General features: G+C 36.6%; 1 protein-coding gene and 1 pseudogene across 27 annotated transcripts in view; both read left to right on the forward strand.

Moving 5' to 3' along the window:
- Positions 1-18,239, forward strand: part of LOC131685168 (phosphatidylinositol 4-phosphate 5-kinase type-1 alpha) — a 207,268-nt gene that overhangs the window by 133,287 nt on the left and 55,742 nt on the right. For all 27 annotated transcript variants that reach the window (XM_058968678.1, XM_058968689.1, XM_058968676.1 and 24 more), the window contains 3 exons: positions 8,625-8,717; positions 8,798-8,930; positions 9,988-10,075. In XM_058968678.1, coding sequence (XP_058824661.1) covers positions 8,625-8,717; positions 8,798-8,930; positions 9,988-10,075 — 314 coding nt within the window. The remainder of the gene's footprint in view (positions 1-8,624; positions 8,718-8,797; positions 8,931-9,987; positions 10,076-18,239) is intronic.
- LOC131686459 (U4 spliceosomal RNA) lies at positions 7,411-7,562 on the forward strand (annotated as a pseudogene).

Here is an 18,239-nt window from a genome sequence, read left to right on the forward strand (position 1 = left end):
TCACATTTTAATTCTCTTATAAATACAGGGTGTTCATGGTTAAGGGGATCTTCTCCTGGATTCAGCAAAAAATCAAGGCAATATTTGAGATTTTTTCGTGGACAAAATGAAAAGACATGCGAACTTCTGATCTTTGTCTTTTATTCGTTATTTATCGATAATTAAAAAAATGATTTATTGTTTTCGAAAATTCAAACGATGGCGTTTTTCACGAAACCATATTTTTTGCTGCCAACGTCAAGAGCAGGTCTTGTTCTATTGATGTGATTTCCTTTTTTCGAAAAATGTTTGGAAGTATATACATTTTTATCTGGCTTGTACCAAACATAGGTATGAAAAATTAATTATTTATAATTTTTAAACGAGATCACAGCGGTGCATTTTTCTCATTTCTTCAAACTATGACTCCATGGCCAATCATGTTCAATATAATCGTGGAAATGTCTTACATTCTTAATACACTTTTCACCTACACACGCTCGTCAGCCACGAACCTGATGAGCTACGTGTCGACGTTGACGCACTTGAACCAAAAAATACTATCATTCTTAATTAGCCTAATCAGCATTAGTTCAATGTTGTCTTCATGTTAACTAATTTTGACATGCGGGGGTGGATGGGTGTGGGGTGAAGGGGGGGGGGAGTGCAATGAGGGGTGATCTAAGGGGAGTTTGAAGGGGAGGGGGTGTTTAAATGGGGAGGAGGGACCAGTGAAGGAGGGTCCCCCTTTCTTCCCTAGCTACGCCCCTGTAAAATCCATAAGCCCTATGTAAGTCGAAAAAAAATTAGGTTGACGATTTCCAGATTTCATAACCTTTTTATATGAAAAAGGCAAAAATGTGCCAAAATACAAAAAAGTCAATCTTTGTCAAATTGTTTTTTCGAGATTTCAAAATATTTCGACGTTTCATGCATTTTAAAAACATTTGGCATCAAAAATAAAAATTCGTTTTTTTAAATTTTCCTTTTCTCCCCCATTGAACATTATTCAGTTCCTACTCAGGAACCGTCGTAGGTGACCAATGTCAAAGCGACTTTGACTGGCAAATCCAAAAAAATTTGCACCCATTTTAACAAGTTTTGCATTTTTAAAAAATAGTGGTATCATATGGGAAATTTCTGTGTGGACGCACTTAAACCCGTTACTCCGGAACCGGATTTCAGATCGACACAACATTCAATAGAGCAGCCGATGGGAAGTTTGTACCTTTCATTTGAAACCAAGTTTGGGCAAATCGGTTAAGCCATCTTTGAGAAAAATACATACACATACGCATACACATACGTACACATATATTTTATTTTTCATCAAAATTTACTGAAATTAGATATAAGTCTTAGGAAATTTTATCTATTTTAATAAATTATATCAATTTCTCGTTTTGATTAACTACAAGATGTAACCCGTCAGGGTAACAATTTAGCACTGGGTGGAAATATACCCTTTTTTGTGTATACATTCCGTAGAGTTTATTTGTTTACTTAAAGTTATGCTCACCGCTGTTCGATACCGTTCACATTTAATTTGTAAATTTTTGTATAGTTTCGCGTTTGTGGACGGTTGTGTGCGTGCAGATAGATTAGATAATTTTTGTTGCGTGAATTTGTACAATTAATATTGGGTTTAGATAGGTTTCCACTCTGCTGTTGCCGTGGTAAGTGTGCTGATTATGTTGTGCATCGACGATGACAGCTATGCAGCGATACGGTTGGTGGTTTGTTTTGAACGAGTTGGAAGGCGGCCATCGAGATTAGAAATTACAAAGTATTACAGACGTCCGTAAACAATGCTGTTTTTTCGGGACAGTGTTCCGCCGCGTTTAACCAGTGAGGTGAAGTGCTCGCGTGCGACAGATAAAATCCCTGTCGAAAACTTCTGTTTGTGGTTCGGGCACTCGTGTGTGGTGTTGGCTTGCTATAGAGGGAAAGCTAACCGCAAAGGAGCGATCTCGCTTCCCCGGCTAAACGTTAAGGAGCGAACACCGACCGTTCTCACTGTGGAGGATCAGTCAAACGAGCCTAGCTCTCCTTCACAGTTAATCGCCCAGGGATCATCCATAAATGACGTAGCATTTTTGAGTATTTTTTAACACCCCCCTCCCCCATCGTAGCATTTCGTCACAAAACTCTAAATACCCCCTAGTAATTACGTAGCTTGACGGTAACCCTCCCCCCTTTTCCCCGTAAAAAAATTAAAAAAAAAAAATAAAACGATGTTAGTTAGATGAAACGGGTAAGGTTGTCGTGACATCTGGTCAACCTTTATTCCCCTTTAAAAAAGCTACGTAGCATGACATGACCCCCTACCCCCCTGCACAGTGGTCGGAAACGCCAAAAACGTGAACTTAATTCACTAGAGGCCTAACCATCGAATATATTCACAGGGTGTCTTTGGAGGAATTGTTCGTATGAATATTCCCCACAATCTGATAATAATTGAAATTAGGCATGGCTTACTATGATCGAACTAAAAAAAATAACTTTTTATCCTGACGAGGTAGAAAGTTAGTGTCTTCGACAAAGTTTTAGAAATGCTCATAGTGAAGAATTTTGTTGAAGAACTTGAGCTTGTAGGACTAAAGGTTATCGATTTATAACGCGTTTTCTATGGCAACCCCCTTAAATCTAGTTTTTTAGTATAACTTTTTTTTATTGTGACTTTTCGTGCAAACTATGTTCTAGACAAATGTGTAGGTATCAAAACTACATAATATTGCCGTAGACTGCATGTAAAAATACTCATTCGTTTAAAAGTTATTGAAGACTTTTACATTTTTTACACCAACTTCAACTATGTATAAGAAAGAAAGGTGCAAACCAAACTGCACGAACAGGCACTTTTTTCACTGTCTAAACTATGCACAATAAAGGTAAGAAGGTTTGGTGCGTGGCACTCTGGAACCCTATGAATAGGGAAAGTTTACTTTATCTTGTTTTTTGACCTTTTCCATACAAAAATCAGCAAAAAAAATTTTTTTAAGTTTTTTTGCCTCAATTTTTGAAATTCTTGGTTTGATATTCAATTACAAATAATTTTTTCACATACATCTGAATATTTCAGATTTTATAAGCGTGGGAGCAAAAATGTGAAGTTTTTAATATCTTTGGAGATCTTAAACTGATATATACCCAGTTAGACATGTCATAATGAATTTAATGCTTACAAAAGGATGTCATACCATTAATTACTAAATTTTACGGAAAATTTTTTTTTGCTGATTTTTGTATGGAAAAGGTAAAAAAACATGATAAAGTAAACTTACCCTATTCATAGGGTTATAGAGTGCTACGCACCAAACCTTCTTACCTTTATTGTGCATAGTTTAGACAGTGAAAAAAGTGCCTGTTCGTGCAGTTTGGTTTGCACCTTTCTTTCTTATACATAGTTGAAGTTGGTGTAAAAAAATGTAAAAGTCTTCAATAACTTTTAAACGAATGAGTATTTTTACATGCAGTCTTTGGCAATATTATGTAGTTTTGATACCTACACATTTGTCTAGAACATAGTTTGCACGAAAAGTTACAATAAAAAAGTTATATTAAATAAACTAGATTTAAGGGGGTTGCCATAGAAAACGCCTTATAAATCGATAACCTTTAGTCCTACAAGCTCAAGTTCTTCAACAAAATTCTTCACTATCAGCATTTCTAAAACTTTGTCGAAGACACTAACTTTCTACCTCGTCAGGATAAAAAGTTAATTTTTTTAGTTCGATCATAGTTAGCCATGCCTAATTTCAATTGTTATCAAATTGTGGGTAATATTCATACGAACAATTCAACCAAAGACATCATGTGAATATATTCGATTGTTTGGCCTCTAGTGAATTAAGTTCACGTTTTTGGCGTTTCCGACCACTGTGCCCTGTCGTCACACATCATCACAAAATACAAAAAAACCCCTCCCCCATATAATACTACGTCATTTATGGATGACGTCAAGGAAAACCAAGCAGGACGGACAAAGGAAAAATAGTAATCAATTTCTAATTATCGATAAATAATGAATAAAAGATCAAAGCAGAAATTCGTATGTCTTTTCGTTTTTCAACAAAAAAAAATATTGCTTGATTTCTCGCAGAATCCAACAGAAGGTCCCCTTAAGAATCTCTCGAGGGGTGATAGAGGATCATATTTGAGGGAAAATATAAGAAATGTAAAACTGTTCTACACATACCAACAAATCTCAGCCATAACAGAGTTATTGTACTTTCTCTGAAATTGACTTGTTTATTTTTTAATGCCTCTAACTCAAAAAGTACACTTTGTATTTTGACTTTGTTAATTGCATTAGAAAGGTGAGAAACTTTCATATTAAATGCTGTCCTTATATCTTTCAGCTATTGAGTTTATGTAATATTTTATATGTAAAGTATCTTAAAGTTAGAGTTTTTATCAAGTAGTCGTCCAATTATCGAAAACTTAAATAGTCAACATCATTATTTTAATACTTCGAAATGCTCGTCTGAAAAAGCTGCATGATCTGTTCATTTACGTTATCTCTTTTTGTTTCCACGTGTTTGGATTATTGAACTTGGATATTTTCATCTTATTCATCTTAGTTATTACTAGCTATAAATAAAAAAGTATTCCACTTAACATTCTTCCTTTACAGTCCGTATCAGTATCTCTTTTGGTTTCGACGCAAAATAATTTTAATCAGATTATTGCATATGCAAAAACGACGATTTCGAACACATTGTATTTCTGGTGACGTCATGTTGTATCTACTATTAAATTGTGAAATAAAATAGGGATAATGTGTCAAAAACCAAGATGTAAAGAGTTTTAAGGGGCATGAGATGATCAATCGCAATGATTAAGCTTGTTAGTTAGTAACTAAACAAATTGCAAAAATCCTCTGAAAATATCAATTCTAGAGTACTTTACTGGCAGTGAGGTCTCTTAGTACAATTGACTAAAAGATATTTTACATAATTTGGTAGGAAATTTTCGCAACTTTCCAATGAAATCTTGGCAATAAGGATATGAAGCATATTTTTTATGCTAGAGTCTTTTAAGCACTACAAGTTGATTACATAAAAAGTTTGATAACGAAATTTCAACGAAAGGAGAAGAGATACGAATATCATGTTGAAGAATAAATTGTGTATCTTTTTGAAACTCGACAATTGTTGTTATGATCCTTTTTCTTTATTTTGAGTAAATTCACAAAAACCTTATCAAACATAACCTTTTGGCTACTTCATCACTTAAAGGTTACTTAAATCCAATAACTGAAAGATATGAGAGCTTTATTCAGTAGGAACTTTTCTTCACTTTCCAATGGAACTAAAAGATTTGAAATACAAGGTACACTTCTTGAATTAAAGGCACGTAAAGACAAACACGTCTAATAGAGAAAAAGCTCAATAACTTTGTAACGGTTGTGATTTGATAATATGTGTAGAACGATTTTTTGCCAAAATATGATCCTCGGACGCCCCTTGAGAGATTCTTAACCATGAACCAAACACCCTGTATAAAAACCTGTTTTAATCCACCTAGTGGTGCAATTGTACCTTTCAAATTTGTCCAAACTACGATTCCATGGCTCATTATGTTCAATACAATGGTGGAAATGTATATTACATATTCAGTACTATTTGCACATAGTACATACGATGGATCGACAGCCACGATTTTGAGATACTATGTGTCGACACTGAAACATCACTTGAAACCAGCGGCGATTCAAGGAGAAAGTTCCGTTAAGCAATTTTAAACTAGTTATAATTTTAAAGTAGCAACTCCTTACTGCATACTCCTACCTAAGCCTATACAAGCCAAAAAAAATTTTGGACATCAAATCTCAACGTTTCATGCATTTTAAAATCATTAGGCATCCAAAATACAAATTCGATTTTGAAATTTTCCCTTACTCCCACTTTGAGAATTTTTCATTTCAGTTTATATGGGAATTTGCTGTGTGGTCGCACTCTTCAACCCGTAACTCCGGAACCGGAAGTCCAAACAATAAAAAAAATCAATAGCAGCCGATGAGAAGGTTGTACCTTTCATTTGAGACTAATTGTGCAAATCGGTTCAGCCATCTCTGAGAAACAGAGGTGACATTTTTTTTCCACATGCACACATATATGGACACTAGACTGCCTAAAAAATAATTAATTTTTGAAAACTCAATCAGCTCACCCCTGAGTTCATCTCGTATAGTGTGTATTCAACCAACTATCCATTCAGCCTAATGTTCATTCGACCTAATGTTCATTCGGCCGAAAGATTTTCGGCCTAGTGGGCGGACACCGTTCGACGATTACTCAAGCAACATATTTTGTTCTGAACAAATGTTTATAACTATTAATAAAAGCAAATCACGTGTAATAATTCTCGGTTTCTTCATCAAGCCCAAACACGCAGTCTATTTGTTACATGTTATGAGAACATTGATCGATGTAAGTTGTATTTTGCAAAACATTTTTTCCACGTAATTTCAAATGATTTTCAATAATATTTGGAAAATAATACAATGCTATCTTGGAAAGATTTAATTAAACATTACGAATCAAATTTTTGTCCCTTCAGTACTCAATTTTTGCCGGCGTGCCTAGATTTACTGTGAATTTTTCAGTTTTACATTTAGATTTTTCAGGCGCCCTATAATATAATCAGAAAACTATCTATCCAACGTCGGTTGTCTGTTAAATTTTGTGCGTAGGACTTGCCATTGCTTGGTGAGATCTTTTTGCCAGGCGGAGCGGGTTTCCTTACTAACTGCATCTTGGGAGTCGTTGATTCCTCTCTCGCTGTTGTATATGTCTTTATCATCATCGTTCTTGTTGAATCGATGTGATGTTCTTTCTTGCTTCCTGCCCCTTCCGGTCTTATGAAAACCGTTAGTTGTTCAGATAACGGTATTGGAGACTATAGTTGGAGTTCATTTCCATAGATGAGCTTTCATCGGCGGTTTCTAAGCAGGGTTGTCCGTCACACGCTACCTGTTCACAGATCTGGCTCGTACTACTTTGTCCATGATATGTGTGAAGACTTCGGCCCTGGTCTAGCGGTTCAGAGTGTAACGCGCTAGTCTCATAAGCCACTCGTCATATGTTAGTGTTACAGCCAGGAAGGATTTTTAGTGATCTGTATGATCATAGCACCAGGCCTGCAATTGTCCTGAACACCATAAACGACTGTGAGGTCTGTCCAAACAGGTCAATTTCCGCAACGTGTGGTATAAAGGCTTTGTTTATGTGTGTACTATCGCATTGTGTATTCTACACTGGAGTCAGGTAGACAGGAATGGGAACATCATTTGAAATAACTGGGTAGTAGTTTTTCCATGTGGCCTCCGTAATGAATTCCACTTCTCTTAAATGCACCATGACATTTTTGCAAGTACGTGGTGACAGATCATGTGGCCGAGCCTCGATTTTCTCATCCGGCATTATTAGCATTGCGTAGTGGGGATATCATATCCAATGAGGTACAACCGAGGTGCGATTGTGGCTAATTGAAAAACATTGTCATATACCACCACGTATTTTAGGTTATGTCAAATAAATCTTGTCACCTGGACCAATTTGTTGAACATTATTTGCACTAAAAGCCTGACATGGTCGAACTGGATAAAGGCACGTCTAAGCTCCTTTTTCACCTTCACCAAATGTGTCGCGTTATACTTGATCTTATACGAAAAACTGGCAGGCAAGCCACATTGTATGGCCAGAGTACAACTTCCGACTCACTCATCTAGATATATTATCGCGACAAGAAAATAAGTTACGGTTGTCTTTGCTCACAAGATAAAAGTAACTATTTTGTCGTTCGCTTCGCGCTCGGTCAGGTAGGAACAGGAAGCACACTTCGAATCGTGACGCGTCGTTTTTGGTGGTTGGAATAGAAATAGGTATCCAATGTTAGTTAAAGCTCATATCTAACTGGTTTAGCCAATGGTTTATTGAATATATAACTTGCAGGTTTTGCATAAACACTTATGCAGTTTATTATTAAACTATACTCCAAAACTAAATGTTTCGTAAGTTATATTTGAGTTTACCATTTTTTTTTCATTCGAGCAAATGCATTTTTTTGCATTGTGCTTATCCCCGCGTAAAAAAACCATTAATAAATTGCGTCCTGAAAAAAATATTAGCTCGTCTTGAATATATTTTTTATTTTATTTCTTCGGTAAAACATGTTCAAACCTACTTCCTGTCCTCCATATGTCACAAAATGTGGCATTTTGTCATACACCCTCTCCTCCCTTTATGACTTCTCTCTAAGGGAAGATGCAATTTAAAGCAAATTGCAAGGAAAACTACTTTGATGTGAATGTTTTCGATCGGTCTTCTTATATTGTAACCGATTGTTGTTTCAGTAACATTGATAAAGCTTAATCCAGTATTATATATTGTGATTAAAGAGGTGCAGTATCATGAAACCATAGACTTATTGTATTCAAGTGTGGCAATCACTCTTCAACGAATCAACCTATACTAGATCTGGCTGACCTTCATTTTCCCATCACATCTCTAGTTATCATCTATAACCATCTCCAAGCTTTACCGTAATAAGCTTCGAATATCTTAAACTGATTTTTACATTTTATTAACATGTTTTTTTGCAAATTCTCCACAACTGCTTTTTCATTACACCTACCATAGGTCCATCAACCGACAGCGGCTTGTTGCGCATTCGACTGCAATGGAAAGTATTCAGGCCGAAAGTGAACCGATTGACGAGGAGGACGATGTACCGTAAGTACTGGTTTCGAATTGCCTGTCCTATGCGGGCCAGCATCATTCCTAATCCAATGTTTTTTTGCTACTTCCTACAGACCGGGTGGTATACCCGCACGCAGTGAAAAGGGAGAACGGCTCCTGCTGTTCATCGGTATTATCGATATTTTGCAATCCTATAGGTTAAGGAAAAAGCTGGAACACACGTGGAAGAGTATTATACATGATGGTGTAAGTAGCAGGAAGTGTTGTCCTAACCGAGATCAGAAAACAAGTGAAATTTAAAATCTACCGGGCCTGAAGTTCTTTAAGAAACATCTGGTCTAAATTTCCGACCAATTAATCAAGTGTAATTTTCGCTTTAATTGATATTTCGTCTAGAAATCCTATTAACATTGCTATGTTAATAGGATTTCTCGACGAAATCTAAACATAAGATGATTCCATTTCATTTGGATTTGCTTGGTAGCATCATCAATAGTGAGAATATTGTAAGAAACGTTGCCACGAACAACTTTGTTGAAGACGGCAAATCGCATCAACGTTACCCGATCAGAAGATCATCATAACAAAATATTATCACAACTATACTGCCTATAATCGCAAGTTAGTCCCATGTAGATAGGGAACCCCATAGAACATGGGACTGACTTGCGATTATGGGCAGCATATCTCCCGTTGATACTTAATAAAATTTTCTGTTATTTTAGCTACTAACGAGACCACATTTAAAACACAATATGTTATAGAAATAGTATGTATTTTTTATATTTTATTGATTCTGATCGGGTATCCGGAGGAAAACTATCTACAATCATAAATTTAAGCTTATGTACGGATCTCAAACGAACTTTTACGATTAAATTGTTTTTCTTAAACATTATTCCGTGACAAATAGTCAAGTTAAACTGCTTTTTTCATCATTAAGTCATGTTCGAGAAAAACATCTCTTTAAAATTAACGGGCGCCCAGAATGATTCCGAAAGCAACACAGATGCTTTATCATTAAAAATGAATTTTATTCTGCGGATTGACTCGAATTGATTTGCACCTTTCAACAAAGTTTGTTACGATAACGGTTCTCTTAATTAATCCACTAAGGATTGCAGGATTGCGGAATCAGTTGCATCAAATATTCGACAAAGATGTTCATTTTAAATTTTGTTTAATATTTTTGCTCATTTAAATCGTGAATTATAAAAAAAATCACGTTTATTCGGGTTCCTCTAAATAAATTGTTCCTCGCTTGTTGTTTGATGATCACACTAACTACTCTCTTTTGTTTTAGGATACCGTATCGGTACACCGGCCCTCGTTCTATGCACAACGCTTTCAGGACTTTATGGCGAAGACGGTCTTCAAAAAAATTCCATCCCGTAAGTACCGTTCGGTGGGTGTGTACGTGTAGTGCTAATATGTAACAGTTTATGTACATCCCGTGATTATCGGCTAATAGTAACTGATTGTATTTAAATTTCTGTCTTTCGCTAATCTGGAATCAGTATTGTTGAACTTTTACTAAAAAAAGACACAGGAAACACGATTTCTGTACGAGGGTTTGTTGTTGATGCTTTGGATGGAGGATTGAGTAAAAAATATATCGTATGTTACTCCGCAGTGTAGTTCTTGGATGCTCTGCTCACCGCACTGTATTTGTTGGTCTATAGGAATAACTATATTTATATTATTCATGTCTCGAAAAGTTTTCAATTTTGTAGTGAAAAATAACACTGATCAAGCTTCGAAATCAACAAATTATTTTGAAACTATCCTTGCTGTTAGGTATCACGTGACATATTATGACTAATACTCAACAAAGATCGCAAAGATTTAACTATATTATGAAAAATTTTATGGAGCATTTAAACAAATGTGTTGAAAATTGATTAATGGGTAATGTCAGGGACATAAGCGGAGTGAAATAGAATACATTTTTGGCTAACTGTAATGTAGCTATACTATATTCTTGTACTATATTCTGAATATCGTATTAATAGCTGGTACATTCAGATACTGCCCTTGTAGGTTGCAACTCTTTACTAAAGTTTCAACAGAGATGATGGATTAGTATTATTAGCAGTCAAATATGTGTTATGAGTGAGATTGAACCTGTCTCTTTTTTGACTTGTTTAGTTCTAGTTGGTAAGCATGACCGCTTCTCACTACAATGGGTCTGTGTTTAATCCCATTCGGGTTGTTGAGATTTTCTAAGGTGAAAAATCTGTGGTCACGTTTTCCTTTGGAAGGGAAGCAAAGCCGTTGATCCCGGTCAATGAGGTTGATGGACCGATATCTAGTGTCCAGATGGTGAAGTCACCTCTCTGGCGTCGATATCTATAGCATGTTTCAACAATTTAGTCATCGTTCTATAAGAGTAGCCGTTAACGCTGCTTTAGCGCGATGAACAAACGTGATTCCACGAAATGATATTTTTAACTCGTTTTGAGTGAAGCTAACATAGGGCCCTATTCTCACAGTCACGTCACCTAGTGACTAGAACAAAATTTCCTTCTAGTCACTAGGTGCGTGACTGTGAGAATAGACCCCATAAGCTGGCTTTCTGGTTCTGGTTCACCTAGTTGCCAAAAGTGACAGCAAGCACGATTTAAGATACATTCACATTGCCACGAGTGAATGTCATTGGCTCAACTTGACGTTTCTCAATTTCAAATAAAGTAGGTTTTATGTACTTAACTGGTAATAAAGTCGTTCGAATTTAACGAATTTAATAAGAAAGGAAGCGATGCAAAAATCACATGATTCCTCATATATTTGATTACTATTTACTTATTTTAAATTTCGCATTGAAATTATATTGTACAGGTCATGTGAGACGACCTTAAGTATTTGACATTTGAAACAACTAGCGCTACTGGCGTTCGGTGGCAGCTTCAGGTCACATACAGTATTCACGTGGCTTATTTCTATGTGAGTTATCAAAATGTTGAAATGGTATATTGGTAGAGTCTATGATGATAAAAGCATAACACTCTTAGATCAGTATCTTTCATTTTGTGAGCGAAAAAGCGATTCACCATTGGAAAGGGGACCAAAACATTCAGCTTTTTTTTTGCAGGAATCTACATACCTACACTTAGATATCGATCTTGACTGATACTAGGACCTAAATCTTATAATTGACCTGAGAATTTTTTTGGGTAGTTTTGGGGGAGTTTGAAAGAGATGGAAACTACCCAAAACGCAATTTTTGTTTTTAAACCCATCCTTATAGATTTACATGAACAGCGTGGCATAAAATATGCTATATTATGTAGTATTTTGCACCTGCTCTTCAAGCAGATCTTCCTGCTTGAATGGAAAGTGGAATTTAATGAATCATTTTGTAGAAAATTTCAAAGCAGTTGAAACTTAAGGCAAATCTAGTCTAGTCTAGTCTTCACATACACAGCCAATGCGTGTAGGGATCCTGGAAAATTGCAGACGTTCGCCAACAATTTTTCTTGTTAATATTAATATTTATGGCTCATGGGGTATGTGACATAACCATTAAAGCGGCCATGCTAACTGTGCAGCGTACAATGTAGAAGATGATTCAAAATTATACGGCAATCAAATTATTCATTTAATGAAGAATTTAATCAACGAATCATTTTGAACCTTGAATAAAGAAGAAAAATGGACAACCGCACCGACCATTTCAATTCATAGGGGGTTTGATAATTCGTTGGGAGTGACTTGGCTACGAAAGGTTAATGTCACTCCTTTGGTCCTAGCTTCCTGGGATGAGACAGTGTTATTTAGACATGTCCTGGCTAATCAGCCTTGGTTATAGCGCCTTTGCTCGCTCTGCAGTTGAAACTCGAGGCAAATATTTACCAAGCAAATACTATTTTTTTGAATTTTTCCATAGAAAGTATAGTAACAATTGAGGTTTCTGGCACCCTTGAAACCCTTTTAAAACTTAGAATGCACTTGTAATGTGTTATAAAACGAGAAATGCTACTTAGGAAGTATCCCATAATATGATAAAGAGAAGAGAAACATACCTGTTTTCTGGTGCAGTTTTAGAAATGATATTTCTAAAAAATTGTCAATTTTTGTAGATTTCAGGTCTCACTACTAGGTGTATTTATCGTTGATAGGGTAATGCGAACAGCAAGGGCTCTCCCTGTACGGATCTTCTCATAGAGGCCCCATGCCTAAAATATAAAGCTCGCGAGATAATTAGTTTTAACCTGCTTTTCACAGTTCTGTGCGCCGGTGCAGGGTCGTTTTAAGACCACTCGGGGCCCCGGCTATATTGAACAAAGGGCCCCCTATTATTGAATAGGTGTAAACAGATATATAGTAGTAAGGTTCTCCATGCCACTCTAAGGCTCTTCCAAATTTGAGGCAAATAGTCACACAGTTAAGTTTCCATGGGAAAATTCTCAAAATATATGGAGAAAAACATTGTTATGGTTTCCGCCACCATATTACATTATAACGCAAGATAATCTGCGTTGATCCGAAAAATTTATGGCAAGTTTCATGCGCAAGATTCTAAAAAATCAAATTCTCGGGCACTCTGAGATGGTGTTACTAGCGATTAAAATGATAAAGCATAATACCTATCACAGAGAAGATTCGTCCAAAATTTTCAAAAAGAGATTTTTGGGGAAAATATAGAACAGGCCGTAAGTAACATTGAGAGCCTCTTTCTATTTACTTTCTCGTTCGTTTATCACGACGTCACTAATTTTCCAGCACATATCGAACGGTACATATGGTTTTCACATGCCCAGTCCGAACTTGTTAACTTCAAGGCTTTTCTATGTCAACAGCTGCCAAACTTCGTTTATGGGTAAACGTTGCCGGACGCTTACCGGACAAGTATCATACATTTGAATTCTCACAATGCTTTTTTGTTAGGGGAAGCTTTGCCACTGCGACCACTATTCAGGTTATCTTTTGTGGCTGCATCTGTTTGCTCTACATGATACAAATTGCCCGAATCCAATTTAGTTGGAAGCGAGTTGTTTGTTTGTCCACATTTGTAATCCCTACCGGGTAGTACATTATTAATGTAGCTGAGGATTCGTTTGGGACCTGGTTCCGAAGTATTGCTTTCTTCGAAGAAAAAGTACTCCACAATGGCAGAGAATATGTTCCGAGTTCTCGGACGCGTAGGTACAGAATCGACAAATGTCATCTTGACTTTTGCCAATTTTTCCAGTTCATACTTGGCAGGACAATGTCCCGTAAATAAACCTGTGATTATACGTAAGTCTTTACGTTTTAGATCCATTAGCTTTTTGGATCTCGTTGTATCTGGATGTAGAGCTTGTAGAGCGCCTACTAAGTTACGCCAGTCGTTTAGTAGTTGGTCTCTTGCCCAACCCGAAAGTTCTAGTTTGAAGGCACATGTAGATATGGCTATAAATGGCTCTGGTCCAGCAAACATGTTTGATGAACCACGTCTGGCTAATTCATTGATAGTTCCCATCGATTCCTTGGTTGCCTGGTACCCATCAGAATATCATTACTTTATGCCGCATTGCCAGTTGTTGTAAAGATGTGAGGCACTTCCAAACCAGTTTGGACTCACATTTCGACGACCTTAATGGCAACAGAGCTGCTTGGCTGTCCGAGAAGATTCCGATTTTTGCATGTTAGTAGTTTCGTTTCCTACAGACCTCCGAGCAAGTGTATATTGCATATAACTCTGCCCCTGGAAAACTGTAGGCCACTTTCCCATTGATATCGCTTTTTTAATTCTTGGTCCCTAGACTTCCGAGCCAGTCAGCTCCCTCATTTTAGAACCATCCGTACAGAATGATATTGTACCTTGAGGTAGTATGGGACCCCTACATCTAATATCTGACGATCCACTATGTGAACCTCATATGAGATGTGGAAATTCGGTTTAGTCTCCATTTTATCTTGAACTATACTGAAAATAGGTTTTAGTTTGAGTTCCTTTATTATACTAAGGTGACCATTTAAATCCCCATCAAATAGTGGTTTACCCTTTAGTAGAGCCAAGTCCCGCCTCCCCAATAGCATGTTTGTTTAATGAAGGTGGATGAAGCATGGCTTCCATAGCTGTTGGGGGGTGTTGATTTTGGTGCAGGCTAGCCTGGAGGAATAAGTTAATCATGGTCTGGCGATGGTCGTGTAGAACTAGTAAGCCAACCTCGGTTTGAGACCATAAGTTTTCCCGAAAAGTTCACTGCACGGTCACAGTACACAGTGGTCGGAAACGCTAAAAACGTGAACTTAATTCGCTAGAGGCCAAATCATCGAATATATTCACAGGGTGTCTTTGTTGGAATTGTTCGTATGAATATTCCCCACAATCTGATAACAATTGAAATTAGGCATGGTTTACTATGATCGAACTAAAAAAAATAATTTTTTTATGCTGACGAGGTAGAAAGTTGGTGTCCTCGACAAAGTTTAAGAAATGCTCATAGTGAAGAATTTTTTTGAAGAACTTGAGCTTGTAGGACTAAAGTTTATCGATTTCTAAGGCGTTTTCTATGGCAACCCCATTAAATATAGTTTTTTTTAATATAACTTTTTTCATTGTGACTTCGTGCAAACTGTGCTCAAGACAAATATGCAGGTATAAAAACTACATAATAGTGTCAAAGACTGTATGTAACAATACTTATTCGTTTCAAAGTTATTGAAGATTTGTACATTTTTTACACCAACTTCAACTACGTATAAGAAAGAAAGATGCAAACCAAGATGCACGAACAGGCACTTTTTTAACTATGCACAATAAAGCTAAGAAGGTTTGGTGCGTGGCACTTTAGAACCCTATGAATAGGGTAAGCTTACTTTATCTTTTTGACCTTTTCCATACAAAAATTCGGTATTTCTAAAACTTTGTCGAAGACACCAACTTTCTACCTCGTTAATTTTTTTAGTTCGATCATAGTAAGCCATGCCTAATTTCAATTGTTTGTTATCAGATTCTGAGGAATATTCATACGAACAATTCCTCCAAAGACACCCTCTGAATATATTCGATGGTTTGAACAGGTGCTATTGTCGCTTTATTAACGGCGTATGTCAGGTGCAAGTACCAATTCAGTTTGTTGTCTAGGATAACACCTAGGTGTTTCGCTTCTTCTGCGTAGTTGATTGTGGTTCCATTGAGAGTTGGGGAATCAACTCTTTCCTATTGGAGTGTATGCGGAGACAGATCATGTAGTCGTACCTCGATTGCGTTATCTTCATAATACACGGAGATCTGGTTAGCTAGCTACCGGACCAACGTGCCTGAAGTTTGTATGGGATTTATCGACAATATACACGGAGAAAACCCACTAACTCGCATTTTCGCCGCTAGGATGCACTGTATGCATCGTATTATCACTGTAAGTGAAAATAAAAAAGATAATTTAATTGTCTACAACTTTGTCGAAGACTGCTAGTCAATCCGGCTTTGTTAAAAGAAGTTATTAAACTTTTAACGAAGTGATGTCTGAGTCAGTTTTGCATGGGACCTAGCAGGGCATGGTTGTGTATCAGTACTCGATTGACACGAACTACCTTTTTTGTGAAATAATGGTTTGATTGAGCTCAATAATATGTTCAGAAGAGTTGTAGTACCCAGTGTTGGGAAATTATCAAAAAATCAAAAATCGGTAACGCATAAAATTACTACTGATATTCTTATTCGATATTAATTCTCCGCAAAATCACGGACGAGTTTAGAAAAACAACGAAAATATGAAATCCATTACGCCTTCTTCGATCTCATCATCGTGATTAGTTTTTCTTTCACACGTTCTCATAAAATCATATAGAGAGAAAATCAATCTCACCAATTATCAGTGATGAGTGATATTGATATTTTATTATGCGCACTGCTCAATCAGTTTCGTCTGGAATTTTGCAGTAGCTGCGATTGAACAACTAGAGGTAAATATAACGGAAGATGCAGGAAGTTATATTGGGCCCAAAAATTTGTTAGTGGGAAAAATGTTCTCTGATGCAGCGAAACAAAATATTAATTTAACGTTACAATATTAGGAATGTCACTATACTATTAAACATGTTTCAGTTTTAGGATTTTAGTTGACCAGTTGGATTTTCATCATTATCGCCGAATCCCGTTTTAATGCACCTAGTGGTGCGATTGTGACTTTCTCATTTTATTCAAACTGTGATTCATTAGCTGGCTATGTTTAATATAATTGTGGAAATGTCTATCACATTCTTATTATACTTTGACACACATTGACACACTTTGAACCAAAAAGTATATTATTTAATTGGCTTAATCGCCATGAGTTCAATGTTATCTTCATGTGATAATATTTCGAAATGTTGGGGGAATGTGTTTGGAAACGATTTTAACGGTTTATATGGGAAATTCCAGTGCAACCTTACTAACCAACCTGTAACTCTGGAATGGCAAGTAGCACCGCAAATCATGTTTTTCCAGAGACGTTCTACAAAAAGCTTCGTCACCGAGTCGTTTGTCGATATATTGTTAGAGAAAAATTACAGCATGTTATTGAAATGATACACATAATGTACAAAAGTTTTGATCAAATCGCTTCGCGCAGAGTTCTAAAAAATTCGCGGAAAAAGTGTTTTAGGAAGTCGGATCAACTAAAATTCAATAGCTTATGGGAGCGTTATACCTTTCATTTGGAACTAAGTTTGTGTAAATCGGTTCAGCCATCTCTATTCAATATTACAAAACACTTCATAAAAATGGGCATGATGAATTAACAGCAAATTACACAATTTCTAACCCTTCAGCTTTATTCAAATTCAGTTCTTAAGTAAAGTTCACAATATGTTTATATGCAATCAAAGTTTAAAGGTATCTAGTTCTTCTGCTATTTGTGGTAACAAATCTGGGTTGAGTTTCAGTACCATCAGATCCTGTATCCGTCTGTCTCCTAAGCGCTGGCGATGATCGCTTAAAACAAGTTTCAGTGCACTAAATGCACGTTCTACTATCACCTGTGTGGAGGGGGCGGAAAGAACTACCATCGCCAAACGAAACATTTCCGGTCTTTTGATCTTCTCACCAACCCAGTAATGTAATACATCGAATGCTTCTTTATATTGTGATACAGGTGAGCTCTTGTTCTCGTCTGTCGTAGACGGTTGCATTGTATGCTGAAATTTAAACGAGGTTGGGCTAGTTATTGGTACCTTCGGACGAAATTCTAGTTCCTTGATCAATTGATAAATTGTATCGTGTGCGGCCCTGAGCTCAGGAACTTCCAAGTTGGAAGAATCTTTTTGAAAATAATCATTTAGATATTCTTCAAGAAAGCTGCTTTCGGAAGGCGAATCTACGTGGTCACAGTTTCCCTGAGTACCGTTTAGTTCTTGAAGACGCTCCCATAGTTCTAGCAAGTAACGCTAAATATATATGTTTATCAATTACCAGATGTTCTTAGAAAAATTTATGAAATGGTATAATACCTGAACTATCGCTTTATCTGCAGCCGTAATACGATTGGAACCCAAGTAATTATATCTTGGGTCCATGTATAAACAAGCCTTGAAATGATTTGTGTTAATCAAATTTTGTAAACGCGCATCCATGGTTTTCAACAA

Source organism: Topomyia yanbarensis, chromosome 2, assembly GCF_030247195.1.
Source record: "Topomyia yanbarensis strain Yona2022 chromosome 2, ASM3024719v1, whole genome shotgun sequence".
Classification (NCBI taxonomy): Eukaryota; Metazoa; Arthropoda; class Insecta; order Diptera; family Culicidae; genus Topomyia; species Topomyia yanbarensis.